Source organism: Pongo pygmaeus, chromosome 15, assembly GCF_028885625.2.
Source record: "Pongo pygmaeus isolate AG05252 chromosome 15, NHGRI_mPonPyg2-v2.0_pri, whole genome shotgun sequence".
Taxonomy (NCBI): Eukaryota; Metazoa; Chordata; class Mammalia; order Primates; family Hominidae; genus Pongo; species Pongo pygmaeus.
In genome coordinates, this window is record NC_072388.2 from 28,939,066 (window position 1) to 28,966,573 (window position 27,508).

The following is a 27,508-nucleotide window of genomic DNA, read 5'->3' on the forward strand; positions in this document are numbered from 1 at the left end:
TAAGGCTTTGAAGGTCAGAAGCCGTTTTGTTTCAGTTATCATTAAACCGCTTGGTAATTTTTCACAGAGTGAAAAACTTGTGATACTTTTATCTGTTTCTACCTTTATTAATCTAATTTCCATTTTATACTTAAATACTAATAGCCTAAACTTGCAAAACATTTTATTATTGTTAGCATTTCTAGCATAAGTAATGCCAATGTTTTTGGCTGCTTATTATTGAATAGAAATACTAAAAAACCCTATACATTATAGTATATTTAACTTTTGATTGTTAATAGTAATGGAGTAAAGAAGTAAAGAAACCCACTCAAATGTCTGAGAATTGTTTAAAGAAGAGATTATATTCTGGAAAATTAATTCTTAACCCCAGTTTAGATGAATTAATAAATAAAGCCCAAAATAAATAGATGCCCAGAGAAATAACTGCCCACTAGAAATAATAATTTCATAATAACCTTCTATGGACTTCATCTCAAGTCAATTTGGTGTCTCCTACAGCCTTATAAACTGCTTGTATAATTCGGAGTTCACACTAACACTGTGTTTCAATTGTTTGGTTAACTGTCTCAGTTTCCACATTATTTTAAATGGTTCTATGATTTCATTTCTGGTCTTAAGTATTCTTCAAAATGTTTCTCATTAGGTAGAAGAAAAACATCAAATTCTCACCTGATCTTTTTTTTTTTTTTTTTTTTTTAACAGAACCAACCACTGTGTCATATCTTACTTAATAGTTCCCTTTTTACAGCTCTCTGGGATAGGCCTTAGAAACCAATATAAAGGCACTGTTTTATTTGGATAGTTTTTTAAATTTATTCACATTATCATAATGTGGGCGTCTTGTTTCTCAACTTGTTGGATGTATTTCTTAATCATTTTCATTAGTGGTCACAACCTTGCTGGACTATTGTTAAATACATTTGAATCTAACCATAGGTTGGTGATTTTCAACTAAGGGCAGTTTTTGCCTCCCATAGCCATTTGGTAATGTCTGGAGACATGTTTGGTTGTCATAACTGGTAGGTGTTACTAGAATCTTGTAGTATACATTGTAGGATGCTGCTAAACATCCTATAAGGCACACCACAACCCCCTATAACAAGAAATTATCCAGCCCCAAATGTCAGTAGTGCTAGGGTTAAGAAACCCTGCGGTAGGCCATCCTCCCTTACCTTCCATCTAGCTCTGGTATAATAAATCATAGTAGATCGCAAGGGTGCCACTCTGACTTTTTATCCCAGAGTCAATGCAGTTAGGAAATCCACTGTCCTATACCCAGAAGAGTGTAATGAGTTAAGTCTATTGCGAAAGGAAATATGTAAACAGATGGTGATGCCTTTTGAAAAGTGCGTACTCCTGATATGATAGTGCCTCTAAAGCAGATCTCTAAAACTTCTGTAGACACATGGTAACCAAATGACTGTGCCTCAATTTGCTTTCGTTGGTAGTTTATTTCACATCTAAATTGTAATAATGGAGTAACAGTACATGAGGTGTCATATGCCTTCTCTGTTAAGGGGATAATAATATAATTAGGTACCATTATGGCATTATGTTTTCATTTTGTATATTATAGTAGTGTAGAGTTTTTTGAGGCTCTTCTCCAGAGTCTGCTTTTTTGAGTTTGTGTTTATAGGAAAAAATTTATAATTTATGAAACTGTCAAACATTTGTGTAAATTTATAAGCTCCTACTCTGTTTTCCCCAAAGCTGACAATAACTATTCCTTATTGCCTTTTTTACAGAAACGTCAAAAACTTCTGAGTAGAAGCAGCTTATTATTTTGCTAACTACAAAAATTATTCTATAGAAATATTTATATAGATTTTTTTCCTTAAAGTTTCCTGGCAGGGCATGATAGCTCACGCCTGTAATCCTAGTACTTTGGGAGGATCACTTGAGCCTAGGAGTTCAAGACCAGCCTGGGCAACGTGGTTAGTCGCCCCCGTCTCTAAAAAAAATTTAAAAATTAGCCAAGAATGGTGGTGCACACCTGGAGTCTCAGCTAATTGGGAGGCTGAGGTGGGAGGATTACTTGAGCCTGGGAGGTCAAGGCTGCAGTGACCTGTGATTGTGCCACTACACTCCAACCTGGGTGACAGAGTCTCAAAAAAAAAATAAAGTTTCCTAAGTAAAATTTATAATCTGGCATCATACACAAGCTCTAAGTAGTCCAAAGCATTACTGTAATTGTGTGACCATGTTAAATTTGTTTTTTAAAAGCCAGCCTCCCCCATCTCTATAAAAATGTTTAAAAATTAGCCAGGTGTGTGATGGTGCACGCCTGTAGTCCCAGCTACTCCAGAAGCCGAGGCAGAAGGATTGTTTGAGCCCAGGAGTTCAAGGCTGCAGTTAGCTATGATCGTGCCACTGCACTCCAGCCTGGGTGACAGAGCAAGACCCCGTCTCAACAAAAAGCAAAGTATTGTGGTGCTTGCTTCAGCAGCACATATACTAAAAAACAAAGTATTAGGAATTGTCAATATTAGCATACTGTTATTCATATCAAAATGGCATATACTGGAAAGTAGTAGAATATTTTAGATGTATACACTGGTATCAAGAGTTATGTAATTTTTTTTATATATATATTTACAGCTTCCAGAGGCCCTTATTAGTCCTTGTTGACAGAAACATAGATTTGGCAACTCCTTTACATCATACTTGGACATATCAAGCATTGGTGCATGATGTACTGGTAAGAGACTAAATACAGCACTTATTACTGAAATATAGTAACATGCAGTGTTCCCTTTAATTTAAAATTAACATCATGGCTACAGAAACAAAAATGAGAAGGATGGAACTGAGACCTATGAACAAAACAAGTGATGAGATTTGGTATTACTGGGCGTGGATGCTGGAAAATGTGAAGCATTGAAGTTTAGTTTCAAATTTATGATCTTTATAGGGTAAAGTAGTGGTTTTGTTGGCCATGGAAAAGAAGAAAAAGAAAACAATTGAAGAAATGGATTATCTTGTTTTATTTTTAATTTTCTAACTGAATAAGTAAATAAATGTGTTCTCCCTTAGGAGAAAAGCTGTAATTTCTCCCTTTTCTCTGGGAATCAGTTAAACCTCATTTTACGTTAAAAAAAAAATAATATTTTTTATGTTACACCATATGTTTTCTGAAGTAATTCCACATATCTGATTTTATGCTTATAGCAAAAATTTGTATTTATGCATATGTAAATTTAGCTGCTAAATGTTGTGTTTAGCATGTGACATACACAGGTGAATAAAACACGGCTTCAATCTTCAAAGACAGTGGAAAGAAAATAGGTACACAAATAATTTCTCTATGAGACACTATGTAATCGGGCCAGAATAGTCTCTATTCGATAGACAGACGTTAAAGAATTTGAACTCAAATCATTGGCTTTGTTAAAACTAACACTGTAGTTTACTAACTCTTAGCTGAGGACTCTAGGGATTATACTATATAATCGTATCATGATTGTAAAGACTGCCCAACATGTCATATAAACAGGAAATGAAAGCTGAGTGTAGTGGCTCATGCCTATAATCCCAGCACTTTGGGAGGCCAAGGCAGGCGGATCACATGAGGCCAGGAGCTAAAGACCAGCCTGGCCAACATGGCGAAATCCTGTCTCTATTGAAAATACAAAAATTAGCCAAGCATGGTGGCACACGCCTGTAATCCCAACTATTTGGGTGGCTGAGGCTTGAGAATTGCTTGAACCCAGGAGGCGGAGGTTGCAGTGAGTCAAGATTGTGCCACTGCACTCCAGTCTGGGTGACAGAGCAAGACCTAGTCTCAAAAAAAAAAAAAAAAAGGAAATGAAAGACATGCAATAGATGATTTGGTTTATTTCTTTAAAACCTGGATATTGGCTCTAAAGTGTTTATTTAAATAAATCAGATTTAGAATTACTGATGAAAATTGGCCATCCTCCTATGCCATGACTCTAGGATGAGTGTCAAAGAAATAGCAGTCAACTTTAATTCAGTAGAGAGGGCAAGAAGAATCAAAGGGACTCTTAAATTAAACCCTAAGTAGTAGAACGTGGAATCAGGCTTTAGGAGGTCAAGTAAGAGGTGGGACAGGAGGAATTTGGTCCTACCAATATTTGAGTGCCTACTCTTTAACACACTTCCTAAACCCTGGCTTCAGTAGTAACAAAAACAATAGCTTTCCTGTCTTTCTAGAGCTTACATTCTAGTAGGGGAAACAGGCAATAAAGAAAATAAAACTTGGCAGCATTTCAGAAGGTGGAAGATACCCTGAAGGACAGTAAAGTAGATAATGGTGAACAGGAGTGAAATTTTAAAACAGGGAAGACCTCACTGATAAAGTGACATATGAGTAAAGATCTAAAGGAGGTAAGGTAGTGAATTATATAGCTATGTGGGAAAAGAACATAAGCAGAAGGATGACTAATATGTTTGGAAAATGGCAGGGCAGCCAGATGGCTACAATGAAGAGGCAGGGGAAGAGAAGCAGGAGAAAAGGTTAAATAAATAGGACCCAGGAAGCAATATAATACAGGACTCTAGGGATTATAGTATATGATCGTATCGTGATTATAAAGGCCATCGATTTTAATTTGATGGAAATGGGGAACCACATGGGATTCTGGTGTACATTTGAAGACTGTCACTCTAGCTGTTATACTGAAAATGGACTCCTTGGGGTCACAGGAAGAGCAAGATCAGTTAGGAGGCTGTTGCAGTTATCTTAGCTGAGATGATAGCAGCTTATACCAGGACAGAAATGGTAAGGGCTGTGATTTTTATACTGACTGTAGAGTATAGGATTTGCTGATGAGTTAGATGTGGGAGTTAGATGTAGAGAGAGAGAGAACTCAAAGATGACTCCAAGGTTTTAGCCTTTGCAAATGGCAAGACGTTGTTGTTCAGTGGGATGGAAAAGGCAGTTTCCCCAGGGAAGATCAGATGTTTAGTTTGGGATATGTTAAATGTGAGATGCCAGCCAGGCATGGTGGCTCATACCTGTAATCTCAGCACTTTGGGAGGCCAAGGCAGGAGGATCACTTGGGCCCAGGAGTTCAAGACCAGCCTGGCAACATAAGGAAGCACCATCTTTACAAAAAATAAAAATTAGTGACTTGTGGTGGCACACCTACTCAGGAGGCTGAGGTGGGCGGATCAGTTGATCCGCAACAGATTGCAGCTACTACAGTGAACTGTGATCACATCACTGTCCTCCAGCCTGGGTAACAAAGTAAAGACCCTGTCTCAAAAAAAAAAAAGTGAGATGCCCATTAAGATATCAAAATGTAAATGTTGAATAGGTAGTTACATGAGTCTGGAGTTCAGGAAAAAAGTCTGGTCCTCAGCCTCCCAAAGTGCTGAGATTACAAGCATGAGCCCCTGCACCTGGACAGAAAATATTTTTAAATGAGGGAAATTACAACATGTTTGTGTACTAATGGGAATGATCCAAACAGCAAAGTTAATGATGCAGGAGATAAGAGCGTCCTGCAGGTGGCATTAGTGAGCACTGTAGACCAGGATTTCTCAACCTTGGCATTATTGACGTTTTGGACCTGATCATTCTTTGTTGGGGGGCAGGGGGAGCTGTCCTGTGCATTGTAGGATGTTTAGCATCATTCCTGGCCTTGACTCTCTAGTTGCCAGTGGAACTCCCTCAGTTGTGACAACCAAAACGTCTTACACACGCCAATTATACCCCAGGTGGTAGAAAGGGGCAAAATTGCCCAATTGAGAACCATGGTTACAGGCTGATGACATGAGTTTCAAAGCTAGTTTTAGGAAAGAGGGCAAGTAAAGAGTCTGGGAGTAGCAAGGAATACACCTAATTCCAGTCTCAGATCCAGTGGTATGAGCTGTGAGAGGTTAAAGAAAAAAAAAATAAGGTTCCCATTTGAGAAGGCTGCAGGGGTTAGCCAGTTGGAGTTCAATTAGAGCAAGAAAGAACAGGGAAAGTTTAGAGAGGATGTTCAGAATAGGAGATTTTGGTGATGACTGAGTATGGGTTCCAGAAGTGATGACAGGATTTCTAGAGGAGGGTAAGAATAGGAGATGGGGTCTCAGTGGGATTGGAGGTTAAAGAGTTGTACAGGGATTAATGGGCATAATAAGATAGTATTGGTAGTCTCAAATCGTATTTGGTTGGTGGGGCCCTTACTGTTGGGTGGGAGCAAGGGGTAAGTGTCTTAATAAGAGCATAGCATACAGATCACGGGTGCCTCATCACACCTGCCAGTGGTGGTGTTAAGGCAATCTAAAGCACTGAGATGTCTAGGGATCCTTTCCAATTCTTGAACTTTAAGAGTCCCTGGGCTCCCTCTTCATTGCCCTGGATGGAGGAAATTAAAGTACAGGGTGCTTTGAGTACAGGAGATAAGACACATGTACAAATAATTGCAACATAAAAAGGGTAGACTCAGTCTCCATTGTCAGAAGAGAAAATTGGGAAATACAACTTAGGGCGGAAATTCCCTAAAACCAAACAAGGATAATACTGGTCCTTGATGAGGTTTTCACTGTTTCAGAATGAGATGAGAATAAAAAGGACTATGAAATGTGTTTTTATGCTGGCCTTTATACTAATTTTTATTTCCTACTATTTGAAGTGAAAATATCCTTTTAAAAATAAAAGGTGGTGAAAGTAGATGGTAAAGTTGTTTTTGTTTAATCTTTACATAAAAAGTTGGGAATCTGAAGAGGTTGGTTATAATTAACTATGCAACTTAAAATGACTTAATTCTGTTCATTAATCTTAATGCAGTTTCTGGATGTGAACAAACTATAACTGAGATGTCATAAATTATAATCACACAAATTTTTATTGATTGCTAAACCTGCTACTTTTGAAGGTCTTCAGAGCTTTTAAAACACTTAATAATTATATCCTTTGCCTCCACAAGATGGAGTAAGTAAATAGTAAATGTTAACTTAAAATTGCAGTTTACTTTTTATATTAAATGTCTTTTCCTGAAAATCTGCACCATTGGTAATTGTTTATGTATTAGAACTTAGAAACAACTATGAAACACACAGCTTCCCTCTGTGTCAGAAAGATGATTTTTCTCATTTTAAACGGGAAATACACTCTTCTGGTTAAAAAAAAAAAAAAAAAGCAACTTTGCAGTACTCGTCTCCTTTTATTGGGATATAAGAAGCAAAATTAGTAATTAGAAGCCCTGATTCTTTTTTATTATATCTTGGTTGCAGGAGAGGTGGATTTGATTGTTCAGCTGCAGAGCTGTTAACTTCAGTCAAAGGGATGGACATTATTTTATCTCTGTTTTTTACTTGGCCTTTATTTTTTCAAATCTTAGGTTCTCTTTTTGTACCTTTCACCCTCTGCTACTGACTCTTATTATTTGAAACATTAAATTGGAAGTTATACTAGTAGACATAGGGACTGTAATTAAAGTTTACCTTTTCTTCCAGTCAAGAATAAAAAAAGAAAGTGGTTTCCAAATAAATATGTATTTTTTAAAAGGTTGTAAGAGAAGCATTTTTTTAATTTTTATTTTATTTATTTATTTATTTATTTATTTATTTATTTGAGATGGAGTCTTGCCCTGTCGCCCCGGCTGGAGTGCAGGAGTGCGATCTCAGCTCACTGCAACCTCTGCCTACCAGGTTTGAGCGATTCTCCTTCCTCAACCTCCTGAGTAGCTGGGACTACAGGCATGTGCAACCATGCCTGGCTAATTTTTGTATGTTTAATAGAGATGGGGTTTCGCCACGTTAGCCAGACTGCTCTAGAATTCCTGACCTCAGGTGATCCACCCGCCTCAGCCTCCCAAAGTGCTGGGATTACAGGCGTGAGCTAATGCACTTAGCTAAGGTTATAGCTAATGCACCTAGCTAAGGTTATAAGAGAAGCACTTCAGGAACACCTATTTCCTTAAAGATGTGTGATTGCAATGTAACAGATGCCTAGATATAGTTCAAGATTGATGCTTTGGGTCCAAGGTTGACATTCTTTGATCCTCTAATCTTTATTAACACAAAACCTCTTGGTCAGCACTATGTAGCCTAATTTCAAGCATTTGCCTAAAAATCAGAAGTGTAATGTAAACTTTTACTCATTTAATCCAAGCAAATACATATTTTACTGTACTTGATAGGAAGTGTCTACTGAAGGTCTGTAGGCTATGTAAAAGCCCAAAAGATATCCCTGATTTCATTCTCTTTTTAAAAATAGCAGTGTTTCAGTATATCTCCATATTTGTTGCCGTGTCTGAACTTGGATTGAATTTTTATTTAATCTAAGGGAGAAAAAGTATGTATTATTTACTGATCTAACTTTAGCTGCTATAGTTGTTTTTTTTTTTTTTGCCTTATATTCTAGTTGTATAACATTTGTCTGTATTTATGATGGAACGTTTTACAAAGTTTTAATAATATATTTTATAATCAAATGTATTCAAAATATTTGCATTTCAACATAATATAGGATCATGTAATCAATTAATAATTAATTTAAGATATTAGATGTTTTTTCTTTTCATATTTAAGTCTTATAAATTATATATTTTACATTTACATCACATCTCAATTCAGACTAACCACATTGAAGGTACTCAGTAGCCACCTGTGACTATTGGCAACCGTATTGGACAGTGCAATTCTAAATCATAAGGCCCAAATTCTTTACTACTTTTAGAGATTGAATGAATTGCGTATGAGTTGAAATTATCACATGAAGACTGGTAGAAATGTTTGCATATTGCCGGCAATGTATCTGGTGGGTGGGAGGGTTCCAGCTCGTGAGTCCTAGGGTTGTAAACAGTTCTGCTTTAATAAAAATGAACAAGCTTCCCAAATATATTGCTGATGCTGTAAAGAATACCTTGGCCTCTGAATTAAGATAGGTTAGGTTGTGCTACTTAGTCTAACCCTCTAACCTCAGTGGCATAAAATAATAAAGATTTTTTTTTCTTGGTCATAGTATTTATTGTTCCTTGTCCAGTATGGATGAGCAAAACAATTGTGGGTTGTACTTCATTTTTTTAGGTTCTGTTATGAAGAAAATTTTTTAAACTTTTACTAGGGAATATTTCAAATAACACAAATACAGAGAATACTGTAATGAACTCATATTTACATTGTTCAGCTTCCCTGGTATTATATGATCTAAGCATGACTACTTCAGCATGTATCTATTTTTTAAAGTTATAATTTTACGCAACAAAATTAATGATAATTTCCTGGTAATATACCCGCTCTGTATTCATTGTTTCAAAGATGCTTCTTTACAGTTGGCTTGTTCAAATAAGGATCCAGAAATACATCTATACATGGCATTAGTTGATATATCTCTTAAATCTCTCAGTTCCTCCCTCCTCACTTCTTTTTAATTGCCATTTTTTGATTGAAAGAATTCGGTCATTTTTCTATAGAATTTCCTACATTTTGGCATTTGGCTGATTGTATCCTTTTGTATTCCCGATACTTTCTGTAAACTAATTGATTGTGGAAATTGATTAGATCTCATTCAATTCTTTGTCAAGGCCACTTTAACTAGCAGTGTTCTTTAGTTTCTGTTTTATTACATCAGGAGGTACGTAATGTCTGTTTGTCCTAATGTTAGTGAACAGATTGATCAGCAGGTTCAGGTATTGTCAGCATGATCCATCCATTAAGGGTTCTCCATAAATCTTTTACCTAAAGGTTTAAATGTCACTGATAATTATTCCCTCTTTATTTTAATTACTGATGGCAAATGGTGATTTTCTGATACTGTTATTCCTCCTCCATCTTTTTAGCCAATATGCTTATATAATAACTTTTTTTTTTATCACCTACTTAGGACAAATGCTTATCTTCCTTTGTCAATTTTCAGAATTAGTGAGTACCCTAGTAATTTGCAGAGACAATCAATAAAGTCATTTGTTTAAGTATGATTTTATGAACTAACAGATTTTTATATTTGAGATGTTTTTACACTATTACAGTTGTTCATTTTGATGCTTGAATTATCTTGTTTTTGGCCTATCGTGTTGGCCTTGATAGCTTCTTGACATAACCCCATCAGTCTTTGATAGTTTCTTTGCTTCCTGGTATGAAAAATATCCTAAGCTAATCATATTCATTTTCTGCCTCAGACCTGGCTGCATCCATTTCTCAAAAAGCCTCTGGTTCCTTTGAGTAACAAATAGTGGATACCACAGTCTGGGCTATTAGGGCTGTTTATTTCTACTGGGATACTTTTGCTTCCAGACATTTTCCATGGTGAAAAAGACAGCATCTTCTAGTTTTCTCATTCTCTGAGATTAAAGAACCCATTTTTTTAATAACAAGTAGTATTGTGAAATTGTAAAATTACATTAGTGACTGTTGACTGCACACAATTTGAAAGCATCAGTGGAAGGCTGAGTCTTCCTGTTTCTTCCTAACAAACATGTTTTGATCCTTGCTCTACATGAGTTTCATTTAAGAGACTGATTTGTGTGAACCAAAGAAACCAGATGACTGTTACGTAAAGCAGAAAATATTTGGATTTAAATTGTTAGATGGATTAAAACCGCATATCATCACCATGACTGGGAGTTTTGTTTCTTCAGCCACTCAGGAGAGCTGTGCCATTATAAATATACATTTGTATCATTTTAGCTAGAAGCCCATCTTAATATATATGTATCTGTTGTACAGTGATGGAGGTCAAATAACATCTGATGTGTAACTTGTTCTCTAGAGTAAAGCTTCTGATCTCTTCTCATTGAGTTCCATAGTTATCCATGCTCTTTGAGGGCAGGAAATTATTGGTTGTGTATAATTGATTTCTCGGTAAGAAATAGAATTACAGTCTCTAGGAGCTTCTATAAATTGTGTCGTTAGAGGCATTATCACCACTTTATCAAATGTTGAACAGAAACTGGTTTTGAAGCATTTAGGAAGAGTAGAAATAAGTTTTAAACTCCCTTTTGCTTAGGTGCCTAGTCTTTAACATTTTCTCTTATGGAAATTAGTTTTAGGGATGAGCTTTGAAAAATAAATTTTTCGCATAATGCTTTAATTTTCCCTAAATCCAATTGAAACTGTTATAGGTATTGAAACCCTGATATATTAGTCTGTTGATTTATCTGATGAAGACAATGATCTTTATTCCTGTCTTAGAATTCTATCTTCTGTTTAATATATTAAAGATCATATTTTGTCTTTTACCCGCCTTTGGCAAAAAGTGATGAAACTCACAGCTTTTATTTTATAATTAAAATCTTAAGTATGAAAGAAATAATTGTGATTTACAGGAGGAATATTTGCCTGCTTTAGAGAAAATACACACAAATGTATTCGTGTGCATTAAACATTTTCTTTATCATTTCTTCTCTCATTGGTGTCAACCCTGTTCCCCAAACTATTTAACTCCTAAGATGAAGATTTTCTCCAGAGAAAATGCTTCTTTTTGGAGATGAGAATTCTCCCTAGGTTTGTGTGCAAGGATGAGACAATATAGGTGTGCTCATCTTCAAATGACTGATGGGACGTTTCTTTAATGTAGGCGAGGATGGAAGCCAAAGCCGTGGAAGATGTTGGTGGAGCCAGTGGGTAGTTTCCTTTCCTCTTCCTCACATCCTTTAGTTCTGTTCACTTCCATCGTTATCAAGAAGTATTTATATGTGTTCCCTAGTTTTAAATAGATTCTCCCTTGTATTTTATTTCTCTTGTTGATTAATTTGATAGTAGAAGTTGAAGACTCACCTTAGTGTGTCACCTCAATATGAAAATTCTGGCATTGTGTTTATGACTCCAAAGTACATCTGTTGAAACAATAGATGTGTAATGATTGCTGTGATAGCATTTAGAGTTGAGATAGTAAATTCTTGCCAAAATAAAAGATATTTTTATTTCACTTTCCTTTACTTTGCTTGTGAACTACAAGTCTGCATAAATAGGTATTGCCTATATTGTCCAGAGATTATTTTGTTAACATTAACTCTCTCTGGCTCTACTGATTGCTCTAACTTGGGAAAAGAAAACAAGACTGCTGAAGGCTTCTCCATGTTTTTAGCATTTCCTGATGGGATTTATTTATATGTAGTGATTTGGGGCACCTTTGTCCTATCTTCTAAGTTAGGAAAATGTGACTGTCAGTGGAAACAGATTAGCCTCTATCATGTTAAAACTAATTCTGTTGTCTTTTATTTGTGTATAAACGTTCAGTTGCTTTAACATGACTGAGTACAGCACAGAATGTTTTAATTTCCTAACTTGGAAGATTGAAATTACCTTTATTTGCCTTGCTATTATGCAAACAATGGAAATATCCTTGCTATTAAATTATTTCTCAGAGTTCTTAGCATCTTTTATTCCTTTATTATTTTGTGTTTTAAGTATTCCATCAATACTTCAGTAACAACATGCTCTCCTACTTTTAGAGCAGTAATTTTGCTAGCAAGTTAACTTTATTTTGAATGAGCTGTGTCATCACCATGGACATAGTACTTCACTAGGAATTCTAGTTAATAAAACTTAACTGTTTAAAGATGTTTCTCTTCAATATCTTTTATTTTGTTAGATAGTTTTTTAAATCTAGGCTTCTTCCCAGATGTAGCTGTTACAGTTTAAAATAGTTTTCCACAATTGTGCTATTTTTACTTTCTTTCTATATGAATGATTTTTGTGCAAAGTGAAGTTTAGATATGAGGATGGGAAACTGAGAGGATTAAGTAAAGTCACTTTCTTGCCCTATGATAATATGAGGGGTCTATAGGAAAAACAGTAATAGAGTGAAATATACTAAACTTTTGTCATTCCAACCATTTATTGTAACTCTCTAGTCTTTAAATTGCCTGTTTATCACCTGAGGCTACTCATGTTCTGCACTACAGGGAATTTCAAGTGTTAGAATCTAATTCCACTCACTCTGCTCTCACTGTGATACAATTAAAACATAATGCTTGAAAGCACTGCCTCTGAAGTCAGACTGCCTAGATTTTAATCTTGATTCTGCCACATATTTATGTATAACTTTGGACAATTAACTTCTTTATGCCTCAGTTTTTTCATCTTGATTGGGAATTGTATTACTGCTTCTACAGGTTATTGTAAGGATCAAATGACTTAATATAAGGTGCTAAGAATAGTGCCTTGCAAATGAAAGATAGCCATGCTTCTGAACAAAAGGCAGCAGAAACTTCTGCAGACTTAAGTGTCCCTGTCTGGCAGCTCTGAAGAGAGCAGTGGTTCTCCTAGCACGGTGTTTGAGCTCTGAGAATGGACAGACTGCCTCCTCAAGTGGATCCCTGACCCCTGTGTAGCCTAACATGGAGACATCTCCCAGTAGGGGCTGACTGACACCTCATACACTCGGGCGCCCCTCTGAGATGAAGCTTCCAAAGGAAGGATCAGGGAGCAATGTTTGTTGTTCTGCAATATTTGCTGTTCTGCAGCCTCCGCTGGTGATTACCCAGGCAAACAGGGTCTGGAGTGGACCTGCAGCAAACTCCAACAGACCTGCAGCTGAGGGACCTGTTAGAAGGAAAACTAACAAGCAGAAAGGAATAGCATCAACATCAACAAAAAGGACATACACACCAAAACTGCATCTGTAGGTCACCATCATCAAAGACCAAAGGTAGATAAAACCACAAAGATGGGGAGAAAACAGAGCAGAAAAGCTGAAAATTCTAAAAACCAGAGCACCCCTTCTTCTCCAAAGGATCGCAGCTCCTCGCCAGCAACAGAACAAAGCTGGATGGAGAATGATTTTGACGAGTTGACAGAAGTAGGCTTCAGAAAGTCAATAATAACAAGTTTCTCCAAGCTAAAGGAGGATGTTTGAACCCGTCACAAGGAAGCTAAAAACCTTGAAAAAAGATTAAAAGAATGGCTAACTAGAATAAACAGTGTAGAGAAGAGCTTAAATGACCTGATGGAGCTGAAAACCATGGCACGAGAACTACGTGATGCATGCACAAGCTTCAGTAGCCAATTCAATCAAGTGGAAGAAAGGGTATCAGTGATTGAAGATCAAATTAACGAACTGAAACAAGAAGAGAAGTTTAGAGAAGAAAAGAGTAAAAAGAAATGAACAAAGCCTCCAAGAAATATGGGACTATGTGAAAAGACCAAATCTGCATTTGATTGATGTACCTGAAAGTGACAGGGAGAATGGAACCAAGTTGGAAAACACTCTTCAGGATATTATCCAGGAGAACTTCCCCAACCTAGCAAGACAGGCCAACATTCAAATTCAGGAAATACAGAGAACACCACAAAGATACTCGAAAAGTGCAACCCCAAGACACATAATTGTCGGATTCACCAAGGTGAAATGAATGAAAAAATGTTAAGGGCAGCCAGAGAGAAAGGTCGGGTTACCAACAGAGGGAAGCCTATCAGACTAACAGTGGATCTCTCAGCAGAAACCCTACAAGCAAGAAGAGAGTGGGGGCCAATATTCAACATTCTTAAAGAAAAGAATTTTCAACCCAGAATTTCATATCCAGCCAAACTAAGCTTCAGAAGTGAAGGAGAAATAAAATCCTTTACAGACAAGCAAATGCTGAGAGATTTTGTCACTACCAGGCCTGCCTTACAGGAGCTCCTGAAGGAAGCACTAAACATGGAAAGGAACAACCGGTACCAGCCACTGCAAAAACATGCCAAATTGTAAAGACCGTAGATGCTAGGAAGAAACTGCATCAACTAACAGGCAGAATAACCAGCTAACTTCATAATGACAGGATCAGATTCATATATGACAATATTAACCTTAAACGTAAATGGGCTAAATGCCCCAATTAAAAGACACAGACTGGCAAATTGGATAAAGAGTCAAGACCCATCAGTGTGCTGTATTCAGAAGACCCATCTCATGTGCAGAGACACACAAAGACTCAAAATAAAGGGATGGAGGAAGATCTACCAAGCAAATGGAAAGCCAAAAAAAGCAGGAGTTGCAATCCTAGACTATGATAAAACGGACTTGAAACCAACAAAGATCAAAAGAGACAAAGAAGGCCATTACATAATAGTAAAGGGATCAATTCAACAAGAAGAGCTAACTATCCTAAATATATATGCACCTAATACAGGAGCAAAACAAGATTCATAAAACAAGTCCCAGATTCATAAAACAAGTCCTTAGAGACCTACAAAGAGACTTAGACTCCCACACAATAATAATGGGAGACTTTAACACCCCACTGTCAATTTTAAACGAGATCAACAAGACAGAAGGTTAACAAGGATATCCAGGACTTGAACTCAGCTCTGCACTAATAGACATCTACAGAACTCTCCACCCCAAATCAACAGAATATACATTCTTCTCAGCACCACATCACACTTATTCCAAAATTGACCACATAGTTGGTAGTAAAGCACTCCTCAGCAAATGTAAAAGAACAGAAATCACAACAAACCGTCTCTCAGACCACAGTGCAATCAAACTAGAACTCAGGATTAAGAAATTTACTCAAAACCGCACAACTACATGGAAACTGAACAACCTGCTTCTGAATGACTAATGGGTAAATAACGAAATGAAGGCAGAAATAAAGATGTTCTTTGAAACCAATGAGAACAAAGACACAACATACCAGAATCTCTGGGACACATTTAAAGCAGTGTGTAGAGGGAAATTTATAGCACTAAATGCCCACAAGAGAAAGCAGGAAAGACCTAAAATTGACACCCTAACATCACAATTAAAAGAACTAGAGAAGCAAGAGCAAACACATTCAGAAGCTAGCAGAAGGCAAGAAATAGCTAAGATCAGAGCAGAACTGAAGGAGATAGAGACACAAAAAACCCTTCAAAAAATCAATGAATGCAGGAGCTGGTTTTTTGAAAAGATTAACAAAATTGATAGACCACTAGCAAGACTGATAAAGAAGAAAAGAGAGAAGAATCAAATAGGCACAATAAAAAATGATAAAGGGAATATCATCACCGATCCCACAGAAATACAAACTACCATCAGAGAATACTATAAACACATCTATGCAAATAAACTAGAAAATCTAGAAGAAATGGATAAATTCCTGGACACATACACCCTCCCAAGCCTAAACCAGGAAGAATTTGAATTGCTGAATAGACCAATAACAGGCTCTGAAATTGAGGCAGTAATCAATAGCCTACCAACCAAAAAAAAAAGTCCAGGACCAGGCGAATTCACAGCTGAATTCTACCAGAGGTAAAAAGAGAAGCTGGTAGCATTCCTTCTGAAACTATTCCAATCAATAGAAAAAGAGGGAATCCTCCCTAACTTATTTGATGAGGCCAGCATCATCCTGATACCAAAGCCTGGCAGAGACACAACAAAAAATGAGAATTTTAGACCAATATCCCTGATGAACATCAATGTGAATATCCTCAATAAAATACTGGCAAAGCAAATCCAACAGTATATCAAAGAGCTTATCCACCATGATCAAGTAGGCTTCATCCCTGGGATGCAAGGCTGCTTCAACATATGCAAATCAATAAACATAATCCATCATATAAACAGAACCAAAGACAAAAACCACGATTATCTCAATAGATGCAGAAAAACCCTTTGACAAAATTCAACAGCCCTTCATGCTAAAACCTCTCAATAAATTACGTATTGATGGAACATAGCTCAAAATAATAAGACCTATTTATGACAAACCTACAGCCAATATCATACTGAATGTGCAAAAACTGGAAGCATTCCCTTTGAAAACTGGCACAAGACAGGGATGCCCTCTCTCACCACTCTTATTCAACATAGTGTTGGAAGTTCTGGCCAGGGCAATCAGGCAAGGGAAAGAAATAAAGGGTATTCGATTAGGAAAAGAGGAAGTCAAATTGTCCCTGTTTGCAGATGACATGGTTGTATATTTAGAAAACCCCATTGTCTCAGCCCAAAATCTCCTTAAGCTGATAAGCAACTTCAGCAAAGTCTCAGGATATAAAATCAATGTGCAAAAATCACAAGCATTCTTATACGCAAATAACAGACAGCCAAATTATGAGTGAACTCCCATTCACAATTGCTACAAAGAGAATAAAATACCTAGGAATTCAACTTACAAGGGATGTGAAGGACCTCTTCAAGGAGAACTACAAACCACTGCTCAATGAACTAAAAGAGGACACAAACAAATAGAAGAACATTCCATGCTCATGGATAGGAAGAATCAATATCGCGAAAATGGCCATACTGCCCAAGGTAATTTATAGATTCAACGCCATCCCCATCAAGCTACCACTGACTTTCTTCACAGAATTGGAAAAAACTACTTTAAAGTTCATATGGAACCAAAAAAGAGCCTGCATTGCCAAGACAGTCCTAAGCCAAAAGAACAAAGCTGGAGGCATCACACTACCTGACTTCAAACTATACTACAAGGCTACAGTAACCAAAACAGCATGATACTGGTACCAAAACAGAGATATAGACCAGTGGAACAGAACAGAGGCCTCAGAAATAACACCACACGTCTACAACCTTCTGATCTTTGACAAACCTGACAAAAACAAGAAATGGGGAATGGGTTCCCTATTTAATAAATGGTACGGGAAAACTGGCTAGCCATATGGAGAAAGCTGAAACTGGATCCCTTCCTTACACCTTATACAAAAATTCCTTCAAGATGGATTAAAGACTTAAACGTTAGACCTAAAACCATAAAAACCCTAGAAGAAAACCTAGGCAATACCATTCAGGACATAGGCATGGGCAAGGACTTCATGTCTAAAACACCAAAAGCAATGGCAACAAAAGCCAAAATAGACAAATGGGATCTAATTAAACTCAAGAGCTTCTGCACAGCAAAAGAAACTACCGTCAGAGCGAACAGGCAGCGTACAGAATGGGAGAAAATTTTTACAATCTACCCATCTGACAAAGGGCTAATAACCAGAATCTACAAAGAACGTAAACAAATTTACAAGAAAAAAATCAACCCCATCAAAAAGTGGGCAAAGGATATGAACAGACACACTTCTCAAAAGAAGACATTTATGCAGCCAAAAGACACATGAAAAAATGCTCATCATCAGTGGTCATCAGAGAAATGCAAATGAAAACCACAATGAGATACCATCTCACGCCAGTTAGAATGGTGATCAGTAAAAATTCAGGAAACAACAGGTGCTGGAGAGGCTGTGGAGAAATAGGAACGCTTTTACACTGTTGGTGGGAATGTAAACTAGTTCAACCATTGTGGAAGACAGTGTGGTGATTCCTCAAGGATCTAGAACTAGAAATACCATTTGACCCAGCGATCCCATTACTGGGTATGTAGACATCTGTAATTTTTCAAATCCTGCTTTTTATGTCAAAGAGAAAAATGGCAAGGAAATAAACTATTATAAAAGATTTATTTGAGAAAGTTACAAGGTTTATGTTAAGGACATAGAGTCAGTATTGATAACCTTGTTTTATCTAAAGGAGATTGAATTGCATTCAGTATATTTAATTTGCTAAGACCTAGAATAATCATTAATTCAAAATATATACAGATACCTTAGAACTAAGATAATTATATTTCAGTCATGCTGGATAATTTCTCCATACTGTATCTTCCTTCTTCATCAGTCATTTACTTGTTGATAGCCATGTTTTATCTCTCACTATTCTTTAGTTGGCATTGAACCATAAAATGCTGCTATTTGTGAGGGAACCCATAGATGTAATGCAAGAAGTTGGGAGAAAGAAAAAAGATACTTACTTTTATTTTTGCCTAATGGTTTTTTGTGGGTTTTGTTTGGTTTGGTTTTGCGTTTTGGGGGGTTTTTTGTTTTTTTTTACAGAAAGGGTACAAAAATCAAGCCTCACGTGAATAAAATTAGTCCCAGGCAAGAAAGTTTAGCAACTACTGGCCTGACTCTTGAAGTTTATGTGAAAGAGGGGCATCACTTATTATTGTAGCATCTGTTGTAATTTTTAAAATTGCAGTTCATCACTCAAAGTGACACATCAGAATGTTGACTCTCTAAGAGTTAAAAAATATTTAAGATAACATTTGTTACTGGAAATGACCAAGCATCAGAAGGCCTGGTTGCATAAGTTAATTTAGCCAAACATTGGACTACTGTGTAGTTACGATAAAGATGAAGTAAATGTACGTATACAGATACAGAAAGAGCTGTAAAATGTATTATTAGATGAAAAAAGATGTAACATGTACACTGTAATCCCATTTTAAAAAATAAAATTAAGAGATGTATATGTGCTATTATATGCATCAATGTTTTTCTAGAAGGATACACAAGCATATTAACATGTTTTTCTCTTTTTCTTGTTTGAAATTTTAATATACATCTAATACTTTCATTAAAATACAGAAACAGAGTTATATTTGTATGTAACAAAAGATTGGGAGATCTTTTAAATTTCAGATCTATATTTTGTCCTTGGAAACATTAGAAAGGGCAACAAGATTCTATTTTTATTAGACTTAGGAAACAGTTATTTAACACAAGATTACTTTTTCCTAGGATTTCCATTTAAACAGGGTTAATTTGGAAGAATCTTCAGGAGTGGAAAACTCTCCAGCTGGTGCTAGGCCAAAGAGAAAAAACAAGAAGTCTTATGATTTAACTCCGGTTGATAAATTTTGGCAAAAACATAAAGGAAGGTAAGCAAAATATCAATAAGTAAAAGATTCATTTTTTTAAAGAGAAATTAAGGTGTCATCCACCTTAATGAATTTGAGAAAAAATTCAAAAGGGTCATGCAGGTTCATTCACCCAATGAGTGGGGGTTGTAATTAGATAGTCCATAGATATTTGTCTTTATTTCTCCATTTCTCACTGATTCCTAAGTTGTTTTTTGTTAATTGTTGTTTTATAGGGACCGCTTCTCCTTTCAATGAGATCATCCCATATGATTTTGAAGATATTACAGATAGTCTTTTTCAATTTTGTTGCTGTCTCCACTGACTCTATAAGACCATCTCTGCCTTTCATTTAAATTGGCTTTTGTGATTTTTGGGGGTGATTTTTTCCTTTTTGTTACATGTTACCCTCATGTAAAACTTGTTTTAGATACTTGTGGAGACAGTACCTAAGCCTGAAGCCTAGAAATTTATTCAAAGTACGTTAGAAATGATGAGTGATAAAACTGCATTAATTGCCATGTGATTTACTGTGGGCAGATATACATATCCCATGTGATGCTATGCCCCCTTAAAGTTTAGGGTACTTCATGGGCTCAGTTACTGCTATAAAAGTTATCTAGTGATCATTATGGCTAGAGCAATCATTCTAAACAAACAAAAATATTATTCCTCAGAGAAAAAGAATACTATTCATCACCAATTATGAAAATATGATTTTTCAAAAATATTTCAAAATGTGTGTGTGTCCTTGATATAGCTGTTCTTTTTGGGCTTATATTTATTGTTTAAAGAGAAGTAGAATATAGACTTGGTTCAACATGCTGGGTTTTTAATATGTTTTATCTTTTTTTTACTTACAACTTTTTTTTAAGCTGGAAAATCAAATCACCATAACAAAGATTTGACTTTCTCTCTGCAGAGAAAAGTCACTGTCTTTCTCTTTCTCACTATGGCAGTTTTAGGTACTATTTTAATTAATTTTAATTAATTTGATTTTAAATAATACTCTTCCCTTTGGAATTCCATAATCTACATTTCCCTCCAGAATGGTGAAGTACAAGAAATTACTTTTTTTTAGAGAGGCATTATTTATAGAGAATACAGAATATTTTGAAGTTGGCATTCCCTAATAGAGAAAAGCTTAAGAAAAAATTCTCTGTATTCAAATATGGAAATTTTGAATTTTTTTTAGAACATATGTTTAAGAACGATTTAAGAGGTCAGTTGAATAGTAAGAATTTTAACCTCATATTCATTAAGTAGGAATAGCTCTTTTGCTCTGCATCTTACATACAATAGTAACATGGGCACAAAGACACTTGGAGATAACATAAACAAGTGACTTAAACCTCTCTGAGCTTCAGTTTCCTCATCAGTAAAATAGGGAGATAATAATTCTACCTATTGCCCTATTTCAGAAGGTTGTTAAGAAGATTGAGATAATGAATTTAAAGGAGTAATTTGCCCAAGTCATCCAGCTTTCGTTGGTAAAGCCAGGGATGAAACCCAGGTCTTGCAGACCATAAAGCGCCTGGACTTAACCTTGAATAGTTAAGTTATGATAGTTACCTCAACAGATTCATCAGGATTAAATGAGGTTGCAGTGAGCCGAGATCACGCCATTGCACTCCAGCCTGGGCAGCAAGAGCGAAACTCCATCTTAAAAAAAAGAAAAGATAAATTCTTAGCATGGTGTTTGATGTATAGTAAAATCACTTAATAAATGTGAGCAGTTATTCTGTTAACTCTGAGACCTAAAGATATCACCTAAAGATATCAGAGATTTTGAGGATTATCCGGTTCAACCCGCACATTTTACAGATAAAGCTAGGGCCCTGAGAGGGTGAGAGCTTGCCTGTAAAGGAAGTTTCCATTATAATTAGGTGGAACAAGGGGTTCTGACTCCCCAGTGCAATGCTGAGGCCTCAATGCTATTTAGACTCAGCTGGCGCTGGAGTAAATGCCTGTGCTTATGAGGTAAAATTGGACTATGTTCCTCAGAATCCCTTCTGAGCTCCTGTCTTTTCTGCTAGTCTCCATTGGATAAAATGTGCTCGTTATTAGTGAGGTATTTTCAGATGTCAGAGCTGAGGAAGGGGGGAAAGGTTTTTGTTCATTGTTAATGAGACATGACCTCTTCTTTCTTAAAGGAGAAAAGGCTTCTGGCCTCCCCCTAGGCTGTAGATGAAAAATACTCATTTTAAGAAACATTTCATGATCAACATGTATTCACCTAGAATTTGTCAAGATTAGTACAGTGTTTTCTACCTGAGCTGCTCATGATTGCAGATCACTTCTGCCTAAAGTCTGTGTAAGTTACTGCTAAACCACAATGTCCTGATAGAAGACATCAGGTATTAGGCCACCAAAACTGTGGCCCAAGTGCTATTTTTACCAGTAGTGTTCTGGGATATTATGAGTTCTGAGTTACAAGAATTTTTTCACAGTTACTTGCAGGTGATATTTTTAAATGCTATCTTTGTAGTTGCATGGACCCTTTGAAGTTACATGTTAATTTGGGTAGGAATATTTAATTGATATTTGATATACCATGACTTGTCTTCCATTGATTTTCAGTCATGTAAATATTTTACTTTTTCTTCTAAAAACATATAAGTGAACAGAATGTATGATACTGTTAATGAAAAATAGAAATGAAATTTAAATTTTAGATGTATAAGTATTATATGCATTTTAAAGAAATAGGATTATATAGATATCAGAAAGATATGTAGTTGTATTTATGCTGAATCTTTTCTGCCTTTGTTATATATAACATATATTTAAGTCCAAATAAGTATATTTAAAATAATAAATGTTCATTGTATATATTTTAGAATTTACACAAAAATCGGTCTTTTAATGTCATCCTCATAGTTCTTGTGCAATACTGTTTTAGTCCATTCCCAGAAGTTGCAGAATCAGTTCAGCAAGAACTAGAATCTTACAGAGCACAGGAAGATGAGGTCAAACGACTTAAAAGCATTATGGTAAGATTGTATTTGCTTTCTAGGAATTATAGGAAAGAGGAGGATTACCTGTTAGATAAAGAGATTTGGGTTTTTTCCTTATAAGAATTGAAGGCCATTTAATGCTTTTATAACAAAAATATTTTCAACTTGCATAAGTGGTCAAAAAGAAATCTAAATATTGAGAAGAGAAAAAAATTAAATCTTAATATAAATATGATTTGAAAAAATATATAATGTAGCATCATTTTAGAGATATATGTTCCAATGCTGCTCATTCTACCATACTTCGATGTAACTTCAGATTTCAGCTCTACTATTTATTACTATGTGACCTGTGGCACGTCTCTGGGCCTGTCTCCTTATCCAAAAATGCCAGCTGATCATTTAGACATCTAACCATTAGACTGGCGATTACTAGAACTTTTATGTAACTGTTAAAATATATATGCTTGCACCTCAGAGGAGGAGAATTACTATTCTAGATGACTTAAAAATCTTACTGTATATCAATAATCTTAGGAATGTGTTGATTTTTATGCTTGGGCCTGGGATTTTTGAGTAGCTATTGAGACCTTTTTTCTTTACAAGGGACTAGAAGGGGAAGATGAAGGAGCCATAAGTATGCTTTCTGACAATACCGCTAAGCTAACATCAGCTGTTAGGTAAGTGAGCAGTATATCCTCTTTGAAGTCTTTCTGTTGATAGGATTTTTTTTTTTTTTTAACTAAAAAATTGTTAATGTTTTTAACTAGTAGGAAACTGTAGGCAATAGCAAATATAACTTTGAATTTAAAGAACTAAATTGTATTTAACTAAATGTTTAAGCTGATTTAGTTCCCTCTTAGATATAGGATATTATTCTTTCACCAGTTAGAACTGTGTAATAGGGGTAATTTTATGAGGAAAATACTATTAATGATAAAGTAGGGCAAGCAATTTTAATTTTATTATTGATACTGTTTTCTTAACTAAAAGTTAAACAGTTTTTTCTGTACTTTGAATGCCATTAAGGAGGGAGGAGACCGGGCGCGGTGGCTCACGCCTGTAATCCCAACACTGTGGGAGGCCAAGGCGGGCAGATCACAAGGTCAAGAGATTGAGACCATCCTAGCCAACATGGTGAAACTCCATCTCTACTTAAAAAAATAAATAAATAAATTAGCCGAGAGTGGTGGTGCAACGCCTGTAGTCCCAGCTACTTGGGAGGCTAAGGCAGGAGAATCGCTTGAACCTGGGTGGTGGAGGTTGCAGTGAGCCAAGATAGCACCATTGCACTCCAGCCCAGGTGACAGAGACTCTGTCTCAAAAAAAAGAAGGAGGGAAGAAATGTGTTTTAGAAATACAGATAAAGCATGTTTCCATTAATTTGATTTTATTTAAACCTCCAAAATTTGGAATCAGAAAGTGAAATGATAGAAATAATGATATTTGGGAGCCAGATTATTTTAAAATGAGCATTTCACCTGTATTAATAAATACTGTAGGTGTTCAAGTCTAGAGATGAAATTAGTTGATAGTTTAACTTGTCATCTTGTTACTGTTTCACTGTTCTGAGTTTCCACAGGGGAAACACCAGGCATGGGATAAAGTCTTATCATTTTAGAAAATTTATTGGTTAATATTTAATTTTTTGATACTTGCAGTTCTTTGCCAGAACTCCTTGAGAAAAAAAGACTTATTGATCTCCATACAAATGTTGCCACTGCTGTTTTAGAACATATAAAGGTAAATTTAACTTTTTCCCCCCACAATATGACTTGCATTTACATAGGGTTTTATACTTTGTAAGATGCTTTAGTATTCATTATCTTATTGAGCCCCCACTGTAACATGAAGTATAATTATGGAAGACAGCAAGTATTATAGTTATTTTTTTGCAAATAAAGAAACCTAGGAATCCAGAAAGATAAGTGATTTCCAAGGTCACATGTTTAGTAAATAGAAGTGGGAATCTATGATATTTCTATTATATTGCACTGCCTCAATATTGCCGCTGTACATACTACTGTATTAATAGTAGGCTTGTATCTCAGCATCAGTAATACAGATTTGGAAATCTCTTTTACCAGAGTTCCATCTAAAATATCCATTAATAACATCACTTTTATTTATGTGACTTTGTTCTGAACTTTTTTAATTTAGGTGAATCTGTTAACATCGAAGCTTCTTACTGTTTATCATTGAACTGTGATTTTGAAACAAATATGTTGGGAGTTCTATATATCGTTATAGTTCTTTTTCTCATTACCATGTTCATGATTGCCCCATTATCAGCTTACTTAATCAGTCCTTCAGTATTCTGCTGTTATTTGTTCTCCACACTTAGAGCTGAATTTCCGTGGCAGATTGACCATATGCTAAAACTTGGCTAATATTGACCCCTCCTTTCCATTTTATATGATGCATTTGAAACTGTTTAAAAAACTGAATATAATTGCTGGCTGTCAGAGAAGTTGATAACACCTGGAATTTATTGAGAAGGGACTTCAAGGTATTATTTAAATAATTTTAAAAGCCACAAAAGCATTAGAAAGGCACTAACATAGATAATGGGCAGCATGCAGCATGCAGTTTAAACCTGCATAATTTCTATTACGCCAACAACCTAATTTTTTTCTTTGTTTCACATCTTGGTACTTGATATTTTTCAGGTTCATACAGGAATAGAAACAGAACTGCAGTCTGTAGGTGATTCTGCTGATGTTTTCACTTCTATATGTAGCGTCTTTGTGAAATGGCAAAAGGCTGTTCAGATCTGTTTACCTGAGGTCATTGTTTTTTGTGGAGGTGATACAGATACAGATATAGATAATATAGATATATCACCAGGTGAAATACAACAGAGAGCTATATTGAGAATTTCCTTCAGGTCAGAGACTAGAGCTTATAGTTTGGGAAAATTTTGGTTAATTTACTTATCCAATCATGTTTATTGAGTGGCTCTATGTATATTGTACTAGGCCCTGAAGATACTATAGTAAACAAGACAGACAAGTTCTCTGTTCTCTTGAAGCTTTATATTGTAGTGACAGTAAACAGAGTAAGCAAATTAGAAAACAAGATAACTTCAGTCATTTTAGTGATATGAGAACAATAAAAACAGGGTAGGGTGATGTGAGGCAATGGGATATGAGAATGGCTGAGAGGCCTACTCTGGAGTAAGTCTGTGAATGAAATCACCTTTGATGAGGTGATGTTTGAGTTGAGACAGGAATCACAGGAAGGAGCCAATTAGTGAAGATCTCAGGGCCAACCATGCCAGGCAGAGGGAATAAGAAGTGCAAAGGTCCTACGACAAACAAATTCGGTGTGTTTGAGAACCTAGAAGAAGACAAATGTGCTCTATTGAAGAGGGAAAGAGTGATGGTACGATATGGAATCAAAAAAAGTAGAAATTTAAGTATGATAACTCATTAGAGGTTAATGACATGATCTGATTTATGTTTTAAAATAAAGAAGACTGTGGAGGATAAGGGAGTTCTGGAAATAAAAGTGGAACTGGAAGACAACTATTATAGATGTCTAGGTGAAAAATGATTTATAAGACATAATTTACTTATGAAATTTTTTATGGTGCTTATTATAATTTTACACTAATGATTTTAGGTGAGTTTTTCAGATCAGTTTTTGCTAACAGAGGCCATCTGTCTGAGATAGTTTAATATGCTACCATGCCCGACCTAAACAATTCTACTTGAAGACCTCTTGGTCTTATAAAAGAAAGTGTTCCCTTTAGGGTTGCTAATTCTCTGGCAGAGCATCTTATGCCAAGAAACTAATCTGTCATTCAAGATATTGAGTGATTTTATGTAAAAGATAGATTTTATTTATTCATTTATTTATTTATTTTGACAGGGTCTCTCCCTGTCACCCAGGCTGAGTACAGTGGCACGATCATAGCTCACTGCAGCCTTAACCTCCTGGGCTCAAGGATCCTCCTGCCTTGCCTCCCTAGTAACTAAGACTATTGGTGCATTCCACCACACCCAGCCAGAAAAATAGATATTATTGAATCATTATCTTGCTAATGATCCTTTTTCATCACAAGATCTGATTTAAACAAAGTGTGCTATTGAGGACATTCGCTTTACAGAGGGAAAATAATGTCATCTGTAGAACACACTACTCCTAGTTGGGTCATTCTAAGAAGCCCAATTAAAAATCAAAAGTTTTTTTTATATCCTAGATAAAGAAGCATATTTATTTTAAATATTTTAAGTTCTTCCTTGTCAAAAGTAACAGATAAACTGTATTGTTTTCATTATTTCTCATTATTTCTAGTTACAGAATTTCTTCTTATAATTTTTCATAACTCTTAAATTTCCATCCTTATAATATTTACTTCTAAGTGGCATGTTTATTTATACCATTACTATGTTACACCATCTACTGCTGGCTATGTTAATGTTAATTAAAGAAATATTTTGCTCCATAATCTCTTCTCTCTTCACCAGAATTTCTTGACCATCTGAGCTTTACTTCTTTGTGAACATGTATTCACCTAAGCACCTTTTTTTTTTTTTTTTTTTTTTTTTTTAGACAGAGTCTCACTCTGTCACCAGGCTGGAGTGCAGTGGCACACTCTCAGCTCACTGCAACCTCCACCTCCTGGGTTCAAGCAATTCTTCTGCCTCAGCCTCCCGAGTAGCTGGGACTACAGGCACTCACCACCATGCCCAGCTAATGTTTGTATTTTTAGTAGAGACAGGGTTTCACCATGTTGGGCAGGATGGTCTCCATCTCTTGACCTCATAATCCACCCACCTCGGCCGCCCGAAGTGCTGGGATTACAAGCGTGAGCCACCGCGCCTGGCCGTAAATATTTTTTGTTAGCTAGAAGATTGTGTCATGCAGAGGTCTCAGCATTTCTCTTAGTATTTGACTGTATTAGTTTTACATATTTCTTCTTTTGTTTAGAGTATAACCGCTTCTTACATTTCCTTCAATTGTTTTCTAAAGTAGAAATTTGTCTCTTTAGAAGTCCTGGCAGTTACCCCGCAATTGATGTTTTGGTGGAAAATT

At 35.9% G+C, this 27,508-nt stretch overlaps 1 protein-coding gene across 3 annotated transcripts in view; it reads left to right on the forward strand.

The window, feature by feature from the left end:
* Window positions 1-27,508, forward strand: part of SCFD1 (sec1 family domain containing 1) — a 105,672-nt gene that overhangs the window by 28,328 nt on the left and 49,836 nt on the right. For 2 of the 3 annotated variants that reach the window (XM_054448284.2, XM_054448286.2), the window contains exons 10-14: window positions 2,602-2,701; window positions 19,393-19,532; window positions 22,414-22,504; window positions 23,075-23,148; window positions 24,130-24,211. In XM_054448284.2, coding sequence (XP_054304259.1) covers window positions 2,602-2,701; window positions 19,393-19,532; window positions 22,414-22,504; window positions 23,075-23,148; window positions 24,130-24,211 — 487 coding nt within the window. The remainder of the gene's footprint in view (window positions 1-2,601; window positions 2,702-19,392; window positions 19,533-22,413; window positions 22,505-23,074; window positions 23,149-24,129; window positions 24,212-27,508) is intronic. The other variant, XM_063651498.1, reaches the window with a different exon arrangement.